Below are 19,755 nucleotides of genomic sequence, written 5' to 3'. Positions count from 1 at the left end.
CTACATTTACTTTTACATGTTTGAGTTTAATAACTAAAAACTGTAGGTATATTTGTAATATGTTTTACAGAATATGCCCTGTTAAATATACAAATGTTCCCTCTTTATTTTGCTTGTTCATGATAAAAGAAATAAATTCCAACTGCATAAGTGGAACTGGTATTATTAGAAATATAATAAATTGTCACATAAGTATGAACAAATTTGTAGCAATGAATCTGATCCTAAAAGCAATCACTGTCTTTCATGGCCTATATACATTTACTGAGGATTATATTCTATTTTGGGGGATTTACCTAGGAGGAAGTTCTCTGAATCTGGACAACAGATTTTCAAGTTGGTAAACACTGCCATGGATCATAACCTCATTTGCAGCAGCTTAATTAAAGGCTGAAAAACAATGCTCTGCTTTTTGAATAGTGAGGAATAGCCAGTTTTGGATCTACTAAGTCAAATGCTAGCTTCCAGAACAGCCCAAGCTGAGCCTAGAAACAATGCCAGTCTAGCTCTGGTATATTGCATCAATAGTGATATGTTTAACGTTCCAATAGAATATAATATGCATTGAACTTTAGAGTCCTTGGTGCTCTGTAACCTTGATTGCTTGCTTGCAGATGTTTCATTATCTGACTATCATCATCAGTGCTAATGAGTGTGAGTTTTGCTTGCTATCTATATAGTGTAGCTTGCCCTAGCAGTGGTGAAAGTAGTTCCTTGATTAGAGTATTGTTTTCTGCTCAATTATTTGTCTGGTGTTAATCCCAGCTTATCTGGGTGTAGGATGCTGGAGAGCATGTGTTCAGGTCATTCTGTTTCCTTTGTAGCTTTTTTTATTGTTTCTTTTAAATGGTGTGTTTATGAACTGAAAACATGTGTTGGCCCAATTACCATCATTAAGAGAGAACTTCAGTTGATACAATTCCAAATTATATTTCCATTCTTTACAGTCACATATTGCTACCTCACATTCAGTTTGCAATCAATTACTATTCTGTGATCTTTTAGAAGCTACATATCTTTCTCTGATACTTGTGTACTTGATCTTATCAAACAATCATATTTACCCTGTCTACCTTATTTTTCTTATACAAAACTCCTCAGCTTCATATTCCCAGCCAACAAAAATACCATGCGGCTTCCTTTAGTTTTTCATAAGTAGAACTTACAACACTATGATTCTTAAACATACAGTGCTCAACAATGCTTGGAAAGGCTATGAAAAAAACCCAGTTGGGAAGTGACCTTTTTGGGGGGGAAAGAGCCAAGAAGACAGGTTGCAATATGCACCAGGTATTCTGTAAGTGAAGCAGTTAATCGATTGACCTGATGAAGTGTCTGGATAGATCCAGCACTGAGTTTCATGATTAGGCCAAAACAGCTGTAGATGGGTGTATCTGTTTAAATAACCTTTTGAGTCATTCTGTTTTATAATTTTCTTTAGCTCTAAATTTCTCAAGCACCCAATGAAACTCATAATAATTTATGAATATTTAGACAATAATTTCATCTAAAATTGCTAGGAGGGGGGGTTAGTCTTCAATTGGTTGTTTTCTTCCATTACTTAATTGCATAGCCACTTCAATGCAAGTGAATTCATTTTGATTTCTTTCTGAATAGTAATACATCAGATTAAATTGTAAAATACTTCAAAGATTACAAAAATTCTATCTACCAGCACATTTTAAGCATCACTTTCAATCAGTTCTTATTTTTAAAAAACCTAAATATGGTAAACATATTTACCTAATATACTATTTATTATTACGTAATACAGTAAAACATATGTACCTAATGCATAGGAAGAACTTCTGTTGTAAAGGTGTTCCTTTGTGAATGTGAGAGAGAGACCATAAATGTGTGCCCCCCCTCTCTCTCAGACAGAGAGAAAGAGAGAGGGAGGGAGGGAGAGAAACTATAAAAAAGATATGCCTCGTGTAAACATAAAAAAGAAAGACTGTGGCTTTAGAAATGCTTTTTCATATTAGCATATTTAATCAACAAATAAATGGATAAAAACTTATTCATCCATTAAGATGGTTATCTTGATTTGAAAAAGTCAGAAAAATGTTACCTGGACTGAGGTGTGTGAAAGATCCAATGACAAAATCCAGTGTGGAAACAGCCAGTAGAAAGAGAAGTAGCAGCTGAAGTCGTATTATCCATTTCACCCCAGCCAGGTTAATTCCAAGCAAGGCCAGCAGAACTACCAAGGAGATGCCTCTGATTGCCCAAATGCTAGTGAAGTTCAGGAGGCCAGAGATGGATTCAGCAAATCCAGTAATATACATAGCACCTGCAACACACTGAAGAACATTTTCACCTGTGAAGAGGCTAAGCTGTTTGAACTGAAGGATAATGAACGTGTCATTTATTTATTTTTTATCTTTAAAAAAATCATTATTTGGAAGCTCTGTCACTCAGACTTCATTAGGAACAGAAAACTCAGAGAAGGATACAAGATTCTCAGGGAAGTTTAATGGCCTGATGTAGGCTCTATTAATAACAACACTGAGAAAGAGTAATAAATTAGGCCAGTGTTAACAGGACAAGTCAACTGAATCTGAGTTTCTGTTCATTTGCTTTTTCCATTAGGAAAGAGACTTGTGCCTTGGGCATTATTAACAAGTACAAAGGTTCATTCCAACTACAAAGGGTATTATTAACAACTACAAAGGCCCTTCTATCAACTGCATAACCCAAGAAATCAAATGGATTTCTTACCCTCATCCCACTGCTGGAGGGTATCCAAAAGATTACTGTTTGTACAGCAGAAAGAAGAGGAAGTCCTTTAGCACAAGCAAACAATAAGTACTGATAGTTTTTAATAATCATCATTTGGTACATAGAAGATTATTTTAAAAAATAGTGGTGCTCCTGGAGAACATGGTATACTTGGTCTGAAAGTTGACTCTGGCTAAACACTGAAACAAACTGAGGGAAAATATTTCTCTCCCTGAATATCATTCATAACATTGTATGTTGTAAACAAAGACATCTAGTGGGGATGAACTACCAAAGGCTAATCAGAAACCCATTTTAAACAAATAAAAATCTGAAAAACCCATCCCTTATTAGTTTCCTAGGTGTAATAATGTTTGACAGATGTTGATGAGTCAAGTTGATTCGTTTTCAAAACCAGGAAGTACCAATTAATATATTAGAATGCCTTAGAATACCTTAATTATATCTATGCATAAAATATTATGATGCTATGAAGAACAGCTCTTTTTCTTGGCTACTGCAGTACAATTTTATTAAATTATAGCACTAGAATATTTTGCTAAAATTCAATTGATTCCTAAACTCTATAAATCTTGTTCCCAATGACATTTTAAGATAAATACAGCAGTGTACACATGAACAATATTCTAGTAAAGAGTCACAGATTGCATAAAGGTTTGTCATATTTTAAATTGTTAGTTATATAGGAATCAATGATAGATTTCTCTAATAAGAACTATTTCTGCATTTAAATATTTTGACATGTATTAATTTGGTGCTGAACATAATTAAGGCCTCAGAATAAATTGGAATAAATAGACTAAACCAGCTGAAACTAAACTGGTCTGGTTCTCATCCGTGGTATGAATGGGAAACCAGAGTAAAAATGTATCCTCATTTAAGTTTTTTGATAGAAGAAAGATGAAGTATTAGATTACTATGAGGCTGTCTACTACAAATTTTTTGAGTGGGTGGTTACATTTGGTGTTTAAAGAGCATGCTATGGCAATGGCTACCATAGAAGGATTGCTTATCCTCAAAAAGGCTGCCATGATGGGTGAGGCAAGTTACAATATTAAAAATTTACCAAAAGGCAAACTAGTGAGACCATGTCCTAGCTCAGGGGCCTACAAACTTGACAGCTTTAAAACTTGTGGACTTCAACTCCCAGAATTCCTCTTCCAGTCATGTTAGCTCAGGAATTCTGGGAGTTGAAGTCCACAAGTCTTAAACTTGCCAAATTTGAAGACCCTTGTCCTAGCTTGACCCGAGCACTCAGATGAAGCAAGCTAATGACTGGTAGCGTATTCAGAGAAAGGGAGAGTCATCAACAAGCTTCAACAACAACAAAACATGGCCAGGACCCTGGAGAGCTCACTGCAGGAAGTTAAAAGCTAGGTGAACGCAATTGCTTCATACATTGCCAATGTTTAAACTGAAGGATTAGGTAGGCTGGAAGGGCCATCCTTTGCTTGCTAACTTAAAGAGCTTGTGGCTCTATGTGACACCTGAGAAACGCGCACATCAAGTGAATCAGTGTAGAAATTTGGAGCTTCTTCTGAATTGAGCTGACATGGAATTCATCATCATACTTAGTAGCTTCTTAAGAATCTTGCTGAGAACCTGATTTTGGGGCTGCTGCAGATTATTCCTTTAAGCTCTGGATATACTGTACATTACCAATGAATGTTGAATTATAGTTGCTCACTGTTTTTATTTTTAAAAAACTGAATCTAAATAAAAATGAGAAATAAAAATTATTGTAAATAAAAATCATGTAAATAAAAATTAGACTGAAGGTTGATGCTTTGCAACATGCTAGCTTCCTATTTTTCTTTAATTGAATTTTTTTTAAAAATCAAAGTAGAAAGAAGCTGGAAGTGCCAAGGAAAATGTATACAAATATATATTAAATAACACTGTACTAAATAAAAATGTTGATGAAATAGATTCTGTTTTTAAGCAGATCACCAACAATTAGAATTCTTGGGTGAAAAATTATTGTAAAATCAAGTTATGGGGATACAGTCTAATATTTAAACATCTTAATTTGGATGTGCTTCGTTTCATTTGAGTTTTAATGGTTGCATTTATTTAAATTTCATTTTGTGAAAACTTTGGGATTTAGCAGATAATGTGATATACTTTTAAGTTTTTTAAATGTTCCTTTGGGACATTTCTTTGAACAATACCTGGTATCCAAGGCTTGGAGTAAGAATAATCTTAAATTGAAAAGCATTGCATGCATAGAATCATATGCAAATCCCCATTTTACTTTCCTGGCTATCACATAATTTTCAAAGAGAAGATAGCATTTTATTCATAGGCATCCAGACAATGAAGGAAAACTGTATCTTAGAAAGGCACATTTAAGCAACATTATCTTTCATCACTTCCCAGAGTTTTCAACCAGTACTCTTTTTCAACACAACAGAATTTGCCAAGTTTGGATATTATTGCCCTGAACATAAAGGGTAAAATTAATGGGGGGAAATTATATATATATATAAATAATATATAATTATATATATTCATATATATTCAGAAAATAGCATTCTTACCTGACCAAAAATATAAAGTAGGCCAATGGTCCCTCCAACCTGACCTCCAAGGACAGTAGAAATCATCGAATAGACTCCTCCGTTTCCAATGCTACATCGTTCACAAACCCCAATGCCAGACAAGATGGTTACTAAGGCGACCACAATGACAAAGGACACCAAAAACATGCCCATTAGAATTCCAGTGTTCCCCTGAAATGGAAGGAGAGGGTTGAAGCAAAAAAGAATACGATGTATAAATTAATAACTACACTAGGAGCACATTGGGGGAAGATGGCCGATATATAATCCATGTGAATTCACTGAAGTTACTTCAAACAGAAAGACTAGTTTGTTATCAATTAATTAAGACTTAAGATTGGCTTGTGCACTGATACCATACCATTTCTACCTGTACTTTCATAATGAATTGGGATGTTTAAAATGGTAGGGATTCTTTTAAGACTAATTGAAAAATATGTCCTTTGCTGAAACTATCTATAAAGGTTAGCTTTCTTGAGCAAAGGAAGAAAGGTCAAGTGAGAAGGGTTTTTAACATGCAACATTTAATTCTCCTGAAAACCATTCTTATGACCAAAACAGCCATACAGGAATATGGGATATGCTTAGTTTTTCAGAAATAATCAGATACAACAAGACTCTCCCTGCGTCTGCATCTTTCACAGGCATCTACTTATAAAATGAAGCACAGCAGATAGAGTTTTACATCATGATTTTTGGATAAGGAAAGAACAAGTTCCTGTGTTCTTATATTTCCACATTTTTATCCTCAGAGGGACTTCCAACTATTGCCAGCGTGTAGATGTAAATAAAGAAGTGATCTCTTAAACTTTTCCTCTGAGCTTTAGAGATCCCTATTGTGAACAAATCCAAGCCTTTTGCTTCCTTCAGCTCTTCTTCAAAGCGCTCTCTGTGTTACTCTTATCCAGCAGGCGTGGTGTTCCTTCCTGTAGCAGCTCTCCAGAAGGGGAAGTGATTTTAAGCTTTCTGGCTAATTGTTGCTTTGTGCAGAGTATGTTAGACTATACTTATACCATCAACATATTTAAGTAGCACTCTAGGTTCATTGCCCATTTGAAATATATATCCAGTACACATAACTTAAAAAAAACATGATGCAAGCTGCAACAATGCTTTCCTTTTCAAAAATAGCCCTTTAGGGAGGGAGTATAAAAGGACTAGATGCCGGCAGATGTGAACATGCTGAGTCCTGGCTCCAGTTCTCCTTGATCTTCTACAGCTGTCATCTAACACAGTGGGGGCAAGAAATTGAAATAGAATTTCATGAATGCAGCTGCATTCTGAGTAGACACTGGTTAGCAAAAAAGATGCGGAAAAATAAGACGGGATTCAGCAACAGAAGTAATAACATTGAATGGAGGCTTATCAGAAAATCAGAAAAATGACTTTTGTAACAATGAACAAATGGACCTATGCATTTGCTAAGCAATGGTTGATTAACTATGGTTCATATATACCACAATTAGTTGGATGTAGAAAACACAGAAAGCCACAGGGTAAAGAAAAATAGTAAGACCATCCAAGCTGGAAATATTTCAGCTAAGGATGAACCTAGTCCATCTCAGCTTCTGCCACTTGCAGTGAAAAATTTGTGACCTGTTTTTAGAGTCCAACGTATAAACTCACATATTCTTGGAAATAGGAGTCTTATATGAGTTTATTTATTAATTTCTATATAAATTTATTTTGCACAGCAGCCAATTATTTGTAGAATTTTGGAAATGCAATTACCACCAACAATAGTGCTGAATTAATACAAACCCTAGTTTATACTGGGTTACATGGCATCCATTAATTTCAACAAGTTGGCCTACTTATCAAACTCTTATGAATGTTTCAACTTTTGAATGTGACACACAGGTACCAATAATTCTGACAAAATATTTAATAAAATCAGGAAAAATGTTGCAAAAGAAATATATTTGATATATTTTTAAAAAATGAGTTGGATTACTATTTTACAGCCATTACCTGAGATGATACCAAATTCTTTAATGTTTGGAAGAATATGTTTCTATGGCAACATGTTTCACCTGAACAGTTATTTTTAATCAGCTTTATTACAACTATTCCAAGATATTTTATTGCTATTTTTACATTCATAGAAAAACAGGAGAAAACAAAGTATCAACACAGCTATAAGAACTGTTATCATATTTTAATTGTCAGTGTTTAAATATTGAGAAAAATGGACATTTCAGTTTTATCTCTAAACTTTTGTAAATGGCTATTGGAGCTGCAATATTATGCAGCTTATTCTGAACTCGTTTTGAATTATTTCAGCAGGATTAATTTTTTAGAAAACCTGGGAAAGAGAACTAAAAGAAGGCCAGGGATGGATGCTGTAGCAAAGTCTGATGATTTTATAAGATGATGCAGACCAATAACTGGGTTGTTGAAAATACACGGTTTACTGATCTGGGTACCATCATCACCTTGGCAGTTGTTTGCTCTCCAGTCTTGTTTCGATTTAGCTTCTGAACATTTTGTCACCACACTAGGTAACATCACCAGCAGGATCTTCCTATTCTCCTTAGCTTATAAATGTCTTTTGTGCCAGTTTGGTCAGTTGTTCAACAATTGGTTGATTGTTCATTTGGAGCTATATTTAAATTCTGAGAAGCTGATTGGGTTGCTTGTTGGTTGGTCGTTCGAATGGTGGCATTAAGAATTATTTTCTGACACACCAGGCAAAAGCCATTTTGTTACCCACATCTATTATAGCTGTATCAGTGATAGAAATATATTCTGCCAAAGTATCAACCTAGTTGCTACTAAATATTGAGAATTTAGCAAGCTGTTACTACCAAATGAACTCAACATTTGGTAATATCAGGGCTGGGGTGTTTTGGGACAATAGAGTTTTGCCATTTTCAACACATGAAATGCTGCTGTAGTTAAGTCAGCACAAACCCCTCTTGGCTTTAACACAATGAGCACAATTCATTATGTAAGAGATATATCAAAAGGATATATATTCCATGCATCTTGTTGACAAGCTGGATTGTTCTTTCAGCTACTCCAACATATAAATCCTTGACATTCACATTATATCACAGCACAGTCCAACCAAAGATTAAGTAAATAAAATAAAAGACATGTAGAGCACATATTATGTCGGGGATCCTTGGGGGCGGGGGGGGGGGAGAGGAACAATCCTAATTACCTCCAGGGTAAAACCTTGATGCTCACAGCACACTGATCTACAATTATCTGATTCTAAGGCAAAAGCAATAGGGAAAAATGTTAATCACACAGCTCATTGCTTTAACAGTCTTCCCCCCTCCATTGCATTCTTAATTTGGTTGTAGGATGAGCTGTTTGCCAGGATTCTAATGATGTATCTCTCTTCTTCATTATGCATTGGTTAACAAGCTGTTTAAAAAGCTAACAATAACTGCCAGTGGAGCAGCTGGTAATAGTTCTGCAGAGCAACATGCATTCGATGCTTTAAAAAAAAGTCTGAGAAAAGATGCCCCTTGTTTCTGCAATTTGCTTTTTTTTAGGGAAGCAATTTTTATACAAGTAGCCTTCCCCTTTACGACCACAATGGGGTTCAAAATTTCCACCGCTAAACCAGGGGGCGCACAATTTTATGATCTTTTTTGCTGTGTTTTTTTTAAAAGTGAATCAGTGCAGTTGTTAAGTGAATCATGTGGTCATTAAGCAAATACGGCTTTTCCTATTGGCTTCGCTTGTTAGAAGCCAGTTAGGAAGGTTGCAAATGGTGATCATGTAACCATGGGATGCTCAAATGCACACTGATTTCCAAGCTCCTGAATTTTAATCACATGACTACGGGGTTGCTCCAACTGTCATAAGTGCAAGGACTGCTTGTAAGCCACTGTTTTCAATGTGTTGTAACTTTGAATGGTCACTAAATGAATGGTTGTAAGTCAAGGACAAGTGCACACATTGTTTTTAAAAGAGCGGCAAAAATGAAAACACATAGCGCAATAACCCCTATGAGTTATTGCTTAATCCCATATACTTACAACCAGCCAGCCTGTCCGTAGAAAGAGAACTACTCCAAAGATGTTAATCATACAGGAAGTAAAGACTCCATCCCATGTTCCAAAAAGCACTGGCTCCCAAACAAAAAGTTGTATTTTCCACCAAGGTTTGTTAGGTGTCTGATAACCCTGAATAGAAAAAAAAACTTTCAAGTTACTTTTAATTTGTCAGCTTCCTAAATATGACACCAAAGCAGTAGAAAAATCCATACATGCCAAATACCTTGTACCAGAACATACACATCAAAGCTTTTTATATCTAAGTTTGCACATCATAAGTTAGGGTTTAATCATGGCTTATTGAACACTCAATAGTGACTGGAGCCACACTAGGTCTATGCAAAGTATTTGAATGAGACATTTGCAATATACGGAATCAGAGAGGGACATCCTCTTTTTGAAGCATTGAAGCACCTCTGGTTTTTACACGGTTCCCGTGTCTTGTGAAACAATTCATACAAATGTTTTGCACAGTTTTCAATCACAAAATCTGTATTAGATGTAACCATTATGCAGGTAGTCCTCAAGTTACGACTGTATTAGAGCCTGCCCATCATGATTGTAATTTGTCATGGTTGTAAATAGGGTTACCCATGAAGCTGATCTGATTTTGTCTTTTTTATGATGGCTGTTAAGTGAACAGTATGGTCATTAAACAAATCCATGGTTTGCTATGGGCCATTTTTGTCAAAAACCAGTAGTAAATGCTGCTTTTGGGCCAAACCATCATAAAATGCAGTAATGTCACTGTGGGATTCTACAAACAACTACAATATAGCCTGGCTGCCAAACACTGAACTGTGGTCATGTGACCAGGGGTATGGGGACAATATTGACCATTAAGCAGACTAAGCACATGCTTAGGGCACCAGGCCCAAAGGGGGCACCACAAAATTGAGGGGGGAAAAAACAATGAAGATTTGTAAAAAAATCTTGTATGTACAAAGGAGAAGGGCACCAAGATTTGTCAGTGCTTAGGGCACCAGTGAGCCTTAATCCTCCACTATAAATATCCCCAAGTAGGTCCATTTTAACTTCATTCAATAAGGAACCAGTCAGAAGTCAAGGGCGACCTGTCATTTAGTACCATCTGTGAATCCACTCTATTTCGATAAATATTCTGGATAAATGATATTGAAAGTTTTTATGGATGGTTATTGCACCGGAATTCTGTCACAAACACAAGATGACTCCCTTGAGAGATTTAGTTTTCCACATTTTGTTCAGCATTTACACTTGCCACACTACGTGAGAGCAGACTACTCTCTTGGTCTTAAAAGAAGGAAAATAAAATATTGTACAATTAATCTCTTAGGAGTGATTGGTGGCAACCTTTTTTTTAATTCTTAAATTGATGATCTAATTATTTTGTAAAAAGCTAGGAATGAGCATGGGCCAATTTCATAGTATATAAAAAAAACTGATATGAAAAAAAGGGGAAAAAATCTTTATAGAATAGAATAGAATACTTTATTGGCCAAGTGTGATTGGACACACATTTATAGTTAGTCCTTGACTTACAACCAGTCGTTTAGCAAACAAAGTTACAACCTATCTGAAAAAGGGGACTTACAACTCATATCTGAAGTGCTGATACAGTTATGTGACTGCTCTTCAGAAACTTGGCAACACAAACACATTCATAGCTATTTTCAGCATCCTGCAATCACGATTGCTTTTTGCAATGGTTTTGCTGAAAACTGCCGGTTCTGGTTGACAGTAAACCAAGTGTTCTTAGTGAACAATGGATTTGTACTTACGACTGTGACGTTCATACAACAACCATGGCGTTCACTTAACAACCATTGAAAAATCAAGCCAGTCATATGACCAACACATTTTATGCAAAAGACCATAAGGAGCAGGCTGTCTTATAGTTGTATTATGTTTAGGTCTAGCTGTATTCCATTATGCTCTTAGTCCTGCAAGGTCTCAGAAGGCAGAACTCGGTTGATATATAAAATAACATACCTGTTTCTTAACATACCTGTTTGGCTTCTTCAAGAAAAAGTTCTTGCACATGCCCATCACTTTTCATGCTGGTCCTGACATGGGGCAGAAATGTTCTGCTTTTCACATTGGATGGTTCTGCCATGACAAAGATAAGCCACTGCAGGGAGAGCTCCAGGTCAACTATCATGCCCAGATGAATCCCTGTAGGAGTAAGATGTGCCCAGCAGATGTTTCATGGCTTTATGTCAGCCAGGCTTGGCAGAAACTCAGGTTACTGTCCCCTTAACACATATTGACACAACCAGGTTTCACTGAAGTGAAAGAATAAAACTGGAAATAAAAATAGCATATTATAAATTGTTTGTATGATATGATAGCCTGAAAAAGACATTAAGGCTTATTATGCACCTATGTGAAGGCTAGATCTGGTTTTACTTCTCTCCACTGTGCTGACTTGCTTCCCTAATGCTTCACAGTGCACCAGCATGAAAAATAAATACCGGTATATCTTCAAGTCAAGCTTGATGGCCATTAAGTATTCTTGGCAGCAGTGTGGGTTTGCCATATGCACTTTTTTCCAGGATGTTTTTCAACTTCCCAGTCTTGTCAATAGCTCTGAATTTCCTATGGGAAACCAGGGAATTGATCTATGCAAGAATTAACCAGGTCTAGCCCTACTTAGCTTCCAACCCCATAGAAAGTCAGGTAGAAGTTGCTACATGCGGAGACACCCAAAAGAAAGTGATAAAGAAAAACACTGCCCATAAGTTAGCAGATGGAAGGAATGTAAAACTAAACATTCTTAGTTTTAGGAAAGAAGATGGAAAGACTTTGTTGAGCATATAGTAGAAGAGCAATGATTTTATTTACTCTTTTCTTGCACCTGGAAAAGGAGCTTATGATTTCCAGATATTATCTAGAACTGCCAGTATCCCTATCCAGATTATTTGGAGTTGATCATCGCTGTAGTTTTGCAACAACCTGATTATCAACTTGAAGCTCAAATCTTGCCATCTTGCCTTCTAATTGGGGCAATATTTCTCCTTATCCTTTCTGTCTTATAGCTGCTTGTTGCCCCCTGAGTTTATCTAGTGCACTAAACTGTGTTGGGAAACTGGGTTCACAAATCATATTGGCTGACAAACTTCCTGTGAAGCTGAATTGAAGCAGTTAAAGTTCATTGATTTCCCAGTGCTTATTCCCCTCCAGTGGAAAGAAAGAATCTTTGCCAGCCACCACCACCCTTGCTGTTTTTTTCAGTGTTACTGTGGCTTCACACAGGGAAGAGAGCAGCAGGGAGTGATGAACTTACAACACAAAGGAAAAAATTTTATGCAAATCAGTAAGGAAAGTAAAATGTCAGGCTGCTTTCAAAAAGAATCCAACAGAAAGCTGTAAGTAGAAATTTTTAATTTTGCAAAAGCTTCTCCATTATTTCCAACATTCATTTGACATGGTAAAATGCTTCCAAGAAAAAGCAAGAATCAAATGAATATTTATAGGCACATCCATTGGAATGCTTTAGGTTCCCAAGGGATCTGTTTACTGTAATGATGTGGCATTCAGGGAAAAAAAAGTCAAGTAACACATGAAGAGAAATGCATATACAGAAAGCAATTGTTCTAGCATTCTGAAAAATATGAAAATTGATACCAACTAATTTTCAAAGGATGGCTGAGAAGCCCAAAGTGATGGATGAAACTCATTCTCCTTTAACATTCACTTTAATATCTGACTTCTTTTTCTTTCTCTCTTTCTCTCCCCATCTGTTTCTAGCTGCCAGGGAACAGATATACAATTATTAAAGGTGTAACATGATTGCGTGCAGAGGTCTTTTGATCTCAGAGCAAGAACTGTCTGTGAGCCAGTTTTGTTTTTATGCCTAGCCTTTCTTTAACAGGATATGCACATGACATCCATATGAATTTAGTCTGAAACAGGATTTTTTCAGAAAAATTAGCTGCCTGACTTCATATGTATTATGTAAAAATCCTATAAAACTTGGAGCTGGTTCACATATTACACTAAATTAAGCTGTACTATGTGGTGGATTTTCTGTGTTTTGAATCACTTGTGTGAGATGGGTGTTTCTATAAATCATATAAATAAATAAATGAGCTATATCTAATAATGGTTTACAAATAAGTTATAAATGGCTGGTTCTGCTGTACTGAAGCAGTATGGGTTACTGTGATATACAGTGAGCCTTCCTCTTAAATGAGAGTGTATTCAACTGAATTTGACTGTGTCTTTACTTATTATCAATAAACTTTTGGAAATCTTTCAATACATCTGTGGAGCTCTCATTGAATTGCTGATAACTTTGCAAATGTTCTCTTTTTAGTAAGGTTCTATTTTCCTTGGGACTTCATCAGACAATAGTTTTACACAGCTGTATTAAAACTTTTCTTTGTTCAAACAACTGTTACTGTAACTTCAGTCTTGTATTATTTGGTTTATTTTTTTGTGTGGGTTCAGCCACCAATTTGGAAATGTTGCTGAGATTTTTATTTGAAGGGCATTTTTCCTGATTTTATGTATATGTGATCATTCATCATTGCTGTCCCATTCATATATACAAATAAAAAATATACACATCTGCATTTAGCTTTATTATAGTGTTCCACTAAAGTCCCAGAGCAAACCACTAGCTGGTAAAGACCAGATTGTTCTGAACAATTGATGGGGAATGTGAGGCTGGATATTCATTTTTGGCAGCCTCTTTTCATATTCATCCTTAATAACTTTTTAAAGTTTGTCCCATAGCTTCTCTGTCTATCAAAAAGATTCAGGATGTCAAAACAATTCCTGCATCTGCAGTTTAAACATACCTATCTCTTTAACTGTTATTCAAATAACTTGGTTTCTGATCTTCTCACCATCTTGCACCCCTCCTCCGAACTTACAGTTTGCCACTGTCCTTTCTGAACTACAATACACAGAATTAAACACTAGGGTCTGATCAAGGCAAAGCACAGTGGCATAATTGCTTCTTGTGATCTGGATTCTGTTTCCATTAATACCTCCTAAAAAAGTAAGTGCATCACACTGTTGAGTTCATGCTTACCATGTGATCTCCTAGAACATCCAGATTCTATTCATTACTTTGCCAAGCCAGATCTTCTCCCCCCATCTGTACTTGTACCTTTTTTTTCCTCATCACATGCAAGATTTTATATTTATCTGTGTTAAATTTAATCCTGTTTGCTTCAGCCCACTGTTCAAACCTGTCTAGAATTTTTAAAATCTTCTCCTTCACTTCTAAAGCATCATCCACTTCTAGTTTTAGATCAGCTGCATATTTGGTAATCATTTACTCAACCGCTTCATCCAGGTTTTTAATAAATCATTGAATAGCACAGAGCCCAGGGCTGAATCCTGTTGCATTCAACACAGTAGAACTTTCCAATGTCAAGCTATTTGTAAGTATTTCTGAATGCAATCATTCAGCCAAGTACGAATCCATTAAGAATTCTATCGAGACCGTATTCTACCATTGTATTAATGTCAAATGCTTTGATGGGATCAAGATATGCTTTGTCCACAGCACTTTCCCCAATCTAATAAGATAATATGTCAATCAAAAAAGAAGATAAGGTTAACGTGGCATGACTGTGCAAAATCCTTGCAGGCTCTTGTTAATTGTTGCATTACTCTCCAAGTGCTTATAAATATGTTTTTAAGAGTCTATTCAAGGACCTTGTCTACAATGGATTTTATATTAATTTCTCTGACCTATTTACAAAGGTGGGAGCCTGGTAAGGTTAGGTCTGTCTTGGTTTCTCTATTGCTTCTCTGCTGCTGAGAAGCAAGCACAATCTTGATATGCTACTTTATCATAATCTGGTCTATATAGTTATTAGATCTATTGCTTAGGCACGACCAAAAATAGTACGCCTGTTTATTACCCAATGCTAGGGCTATCACCTGGCCTGAAAGATGAATGTCTCTGCTGCTATCTAATGATCTTAGTCTGAATATGGTAGCTGTATCAGAGACAGCCAGGTTGTCAATATTTAATTTATATTAAACAAGCAACTGGATCAAAATTTGCAATTCTAGAAACATGTATTTTAAAGACTACTTGTGCAATGAAAAGTTCAGGTAATATAAAAGCTGAATTAAATTAATGAAAAAAACTGACCAATCTCCAATGTGAAAATAGTTTCACATCCATATAGTGACAAAAGAGAATGGCCTTAGAACAAGATACAGTAACCCGTGGCCTTTCCAATTTGAGCTCCAAGGTGCCTGTTGGAAGCACACCACAATAACAAAGGGGATTTTAACTACCTTGACATCAACTGGGAAACAAACTCTGAATCAAGTGGAAGATCAAAATAATTCCTGACAAACCTAGCAGATAACTTTGTCTCCCAAAAGATAGAGAAGGCAACAAGAGGGTCAACCATACTGGACTTATCACTAACAAAATTCTAACAGAAATGAAATTATGGAAGGGGTTGAAAATTACAGGAACCTTGGGAGTGAGTGATCATGCAATATTGGAATTCAGCATAATGTAAGCACATGGGAATAGGAAAAAGTCAAACTTTAAGAACTCCTGTAGAGATGATCCATGTAGGCAGTACTGAGCCTAACAGATCCATGCTTGTATGGATCAGAGCTTGGTCCTGATTATAGAAACCTGGGGACCCTGTCCAATAAATTTGCCAAAATAATGAAGATGTTAATACTGCTAAAAATAAAAAAATCCTAAATCTTATGTGCTGTGTTTGCTTGTAGTATATGATCATAGGCAAAAGTAGGCATATGTGTCATTCCTACATATGAATGGTCAAGTCTGTTATAGCCAGTGTATGGGAATCATGTTCTACTCACTTACAGTCACAATGCACCCTCCCCCTCCAAAAAAATCCTATGGAGCTCTAAGTTCCCAGCTTACAGGGCTGCCTGCAGCCTTGTTCAATTTAAGGCACTTAAATAATAAAATCTTTAATAAAATCTTCCTAAGACATGGTTACTGCGCCTATTCAACTGCTTGGACTGCAGCTTGAAGACGTGTGGACTTCAACTCCCAGAATTCCTCAAGCTAGCTGTGCTGTACTGGAGAATTCTGGGAGCTGAAGTCCACACGTCTTCAAGCTGCCAAGGTTGAGAAACTCTGGTTTTTCCACTGTAACAAAATACCGGCTATTTTTCTAAGTGGGCGTTTGACAGGGAGATTTTTAAACTGCGCGCTGGGAAGAGGCGGGCGAGAGGTTCGCGCGACCCGTCCTCACCCACGCAGTCAACTGCAGTCGCGGAGAGGGCAGCCTTTCCCGTGTGGGGTGGAGGCCACTTTGGGCGGGCTTGGCTCCTATGGACCGTGATGAGGCAGTCTGCCAAGAAAGAGACCCAACCCACGCTGCAACGTCGGGCGGCGGCGGTTTCCTGGATCCGGGAGCCACCTGTCCCAACTTTCCTCCCCTCCCGTTTCAGGCGGACCCATTCAGAGCCTGTCCTGAAATTAGGGATTTGGGAAATTAGGGAAAAGCGCCTCCCGCCTCCTCCTCCTCCGAAGCTTTGCTTGAGTCTTTCCCGCTCTTGCCCCTGAGACGCCGACTACCCTCCCTCTTCAGGCGGGCGCGAGGGGCGGCTCTCCCTCGCCGCCCCTTTGCTTGACCTGCTCGCACCTGCAATCCCGCCGCCCTGAACCATCCTAATTGGGGGTGGGGGCAGCACTCACCTGTCTTCTTTTGCGCCGGGTGCAGAAAAACCCGAGGCAGCCGCCTCGCCTCCTTTGCTGGGCAGTCTGGCTGCCACGTGGACTGACCTGTGGGTGGCTCTTTATGGGGCAGGAAGGGCGATTTCCAGGATGTTTGCTCTTATTTTGGCCCTCCTCTTTCTTTCTTTCTTTCTTTCTTTCTTTCTTTCTTTCTTTCTTTCTTTCTTTCTTTCTTTCTTTCTTTCTTTCTTTCTTTCTTTCTTTCTCCTTCCTTCCTTCCTTTCCTCCTTCCTTCCTCCTTCCTTTCTTTCCTTCCCCTCCCCTTCCTTCCTTCCTTTTTCTTTCTTTCTTTCTTTCTTCCTCTTCCCTTTCTTTCTTTCTTTCTTTCTTTCTTTCTTTCTTTCTTTCTTTCTTTCTTTTTCTTTCCTTCTTTCCTTCCTTTCCTTTCTTTCCTTCCTTCCTTCCTTTCCTTCCTTCCCTTTCTTTCTTTCTTTCCCTCCTTCCTTTCTTTCCTTTCCTTCCTTCCTTCCTTCCTTTCTTCCTTTCTTTCCTTCCCTCCTTCCCTTGCTTTCTTTCTTTCTTTCCCTCCTTCCTTCTTATACTTCAATTAATCTGCTTTAAATAAATAAATCATGTTATTAAACACTTTGCAATCATGTTCATTGGTGCATTATTAATGACTGAACAAGGGCACTGTGAATATTGAATATTTTCAAATCTGATTTTGTAAGTTTGTTTTGTTTTCAAGGGTGCATCTGGGGGTATATTCACAGCTATTGTTGTGTATGGAAAGAGAGGGGGAGACAAGGGAGGCCAAAGCAGATAAAATATGCAGTTATGTAGATTTCTTCTAGTAAATGACTTAATAGAAACTGGATTTTATATTTCAATTACAGGGAACCAAAAAACCCCAGGGAACCAAAAAACCCCAGAAAACCAACATAAAGAAAGGGATCGTACTTTGACACTGTGTTGGCTGTCGTGATAAACTTTTAAGAATTTTATTAATGAATCAACTTACTCCTTTTTTGTTGCTTTGAACTAGCTTTGAATCCTGAAATTTCCATTTCTCAAAAGAAAGAGGCAAATTCACTATATTTTATTCTTAATTTTCTCATCAATTTTTAGAATAGTTCATTTATAGCACAGAAAAAGGAGAATTGGTAACTTGAAGCATCGTTAAGCTCTTAATGAATTTATCCAGGCTGTTGCCAAAGTTAAGATATATAAAATAAGACTAACAGCAAATGCTAACTTTTATAAATATATTGTGTATCACCGACAAATATTATCTGAAAGAGACATGGTTGGTCAAATATTTCCTAAGATAATATTTTCCGAATGCTGTTACTGAATACTTTGTTTTGCTATAATGAAGTAGAAAAACAGTATTTTGAAATTATATTAGAAACGTTTGAGACAGAATACATCTACCAGACCGTTAATAGTTCGTTTTTGTCTCTTTACAAAATATTAGCTATCTTGCTGAGGAAATTAGTTTACTTACAAACAGCTTTGCAGTTTGTTTAGCTTATGCACTGACAAATTGTCCAACCCCCCTCCCCCCATTGCATAGAGGAAACTGAGTTAAGCACATCCTGATCTCGTGTAAATTGTCTCCTGGAGCAAAGAAGGCTTCCAAGGCATTTTAAAGGTCTAACGGGAACTGTGGAAACACTAAGATGGTTTGCGGTAGAAAAAAAAAAATCTAACACCACAAATCGGTGTCTAAGCACAGACAACATAAGGCCCACCCACTTTGAATTTTTTTTAGAAGCATGAAGAATGCAATTCACAGCTTTAAGTGATAGTTCAAGTTGATCTGAAACTTCGATGGCAGAACATTTGGAGAGAGAATTCTGTAACTGCAGAGATGAGGAGAAAATCTTGTTCTTTTCCTGCTGCAGGCCATTTTCTCTCACAAACCTTGCTCCTTTTGACTCATAGTTTCCTTCTGTCTTTCCCCTTGTGACTTTCCTGTCTTTTTCCTAAGAGCAACCAAGAAAGGGTAGAAAACTCTTAGCAAGATCTAATTTCATTACCCATAGATCTTAATTAACCAAAGAGTTCCACTGGCTCATTCCCTTAAGGTAATCTGGAACTTGTGGCATTGTAAGGGGGGGAAAAACATTACAAATGAAGGCATTGCAGATATTTTGTCTGTTAATTAACCTTGTTAACCAACCAGCTATTGAGGTCTCTCAGTCATTTACAGGTCAAAACAGGAAAAAAAACTTGTTAAAACCAGATATATTAACATCGAAACAAAATAACCAAGTGTGTGTATGTATATAATTGTAATTGTTAAGTGAATCATATGGTTGTTAAGCAAATCCAGATCTCCCCATTTGCTTGTCAGAAGCTGCCTAGTACGGTCGTAAATGGTGACCACATTACCTCAGGATGCTGCAACTGTCAAAAACACAATCCAGTTGCCAAGCAATTTCAATCCTGTAACTGTAGGGATGTCGCGACAATTGTAAATGTGGGGACCAAGTCTTTTTTTTTTTTTCAAAGTTGCTATTGCAACTTTGAACAGTTACTAAAAGAAGAAGTTGAGGACAACCCAGGACAACTCTAGGACTCTCCTATCGGAGCATCAAATAGGACTTACAATTCTTCTGAGCCCAGACCAAAGAGTTCTAATACTACCACATCTGAGACACCTATTAATAACATGAGTATACTATTATTATAATATCTGGAGTAGTCTTCCCCCAAGTCAGTTTCATACTGGGAAGACAAAGCACAGAGACTAGGGTTCAAAACGGCTTAGCTTCACATATGGAAGTTAAGATAACCAAGGTGAAATTTCCTA

At 37.0% G+C, this 19,755-nt stretch overlaps 1 protein-coding gene across 2 annotated transcripts in view; it reads right to left on the bottom strand.

The window, feature by feature from the left end:
• Positions 1–17,052, bottom strand: part of SLC12A8 (solute carrier family 12 member 8) — a 72,702-nt gene extending 55,650 nt beyond the window's left edge. For both annotated transcript variants that reach the window (XM_026665442.2, XM_087950188.1), the window contains exons 1-5: positions 16,959–17,052; positions 11,304–11,599; positions 9,299–9,445; positions 5,283–5,474; positions 2,072–2,303 (exon numbers count right to left, since the gene is read on the bottom strand). In XM_026665442.2, coding sequence (XP_026521227.2) covers positions 2,072–2,303; positions 5,283–5,474; positions 9,299–9,445; positions 11,304–11,456 — 724 coding nt within the window. In that variant the 5' untranslated portion in view covers positions 11,457–11,599; positions 16,959–17,052. The remainder of the gene's footprint in view (positions 1–2,071; positions 2,304–5,282; positions 5,475–9,298; positions 9,446–11,303; positions 11,600–16,958) is intronic.
• Between the last annotated feature and the right edge of the window lie 2,703 nt (positions 17,053–19,755).

Source organism: Notechis scutatus, chromosome 1 (genome assembly GCF_049901735.1).
Source record: "Notechis scutatus isolate UNSWTSFEM ecotype Mainland chromosome 1, rNotScu1.2, whole genome shotgun sequence".
Taxonomy (NCBI): domain Eukaryota; kingdom Metazoa; phylum Chordata; class Lepidosauria; order Squamata; family Elapidae; genus Notechis; species Notechis scutatus.
Note: the sequence above shows the minus strand (reverse complement) of the source record. Positions and strands in the feature narration are given on the sequence as shown.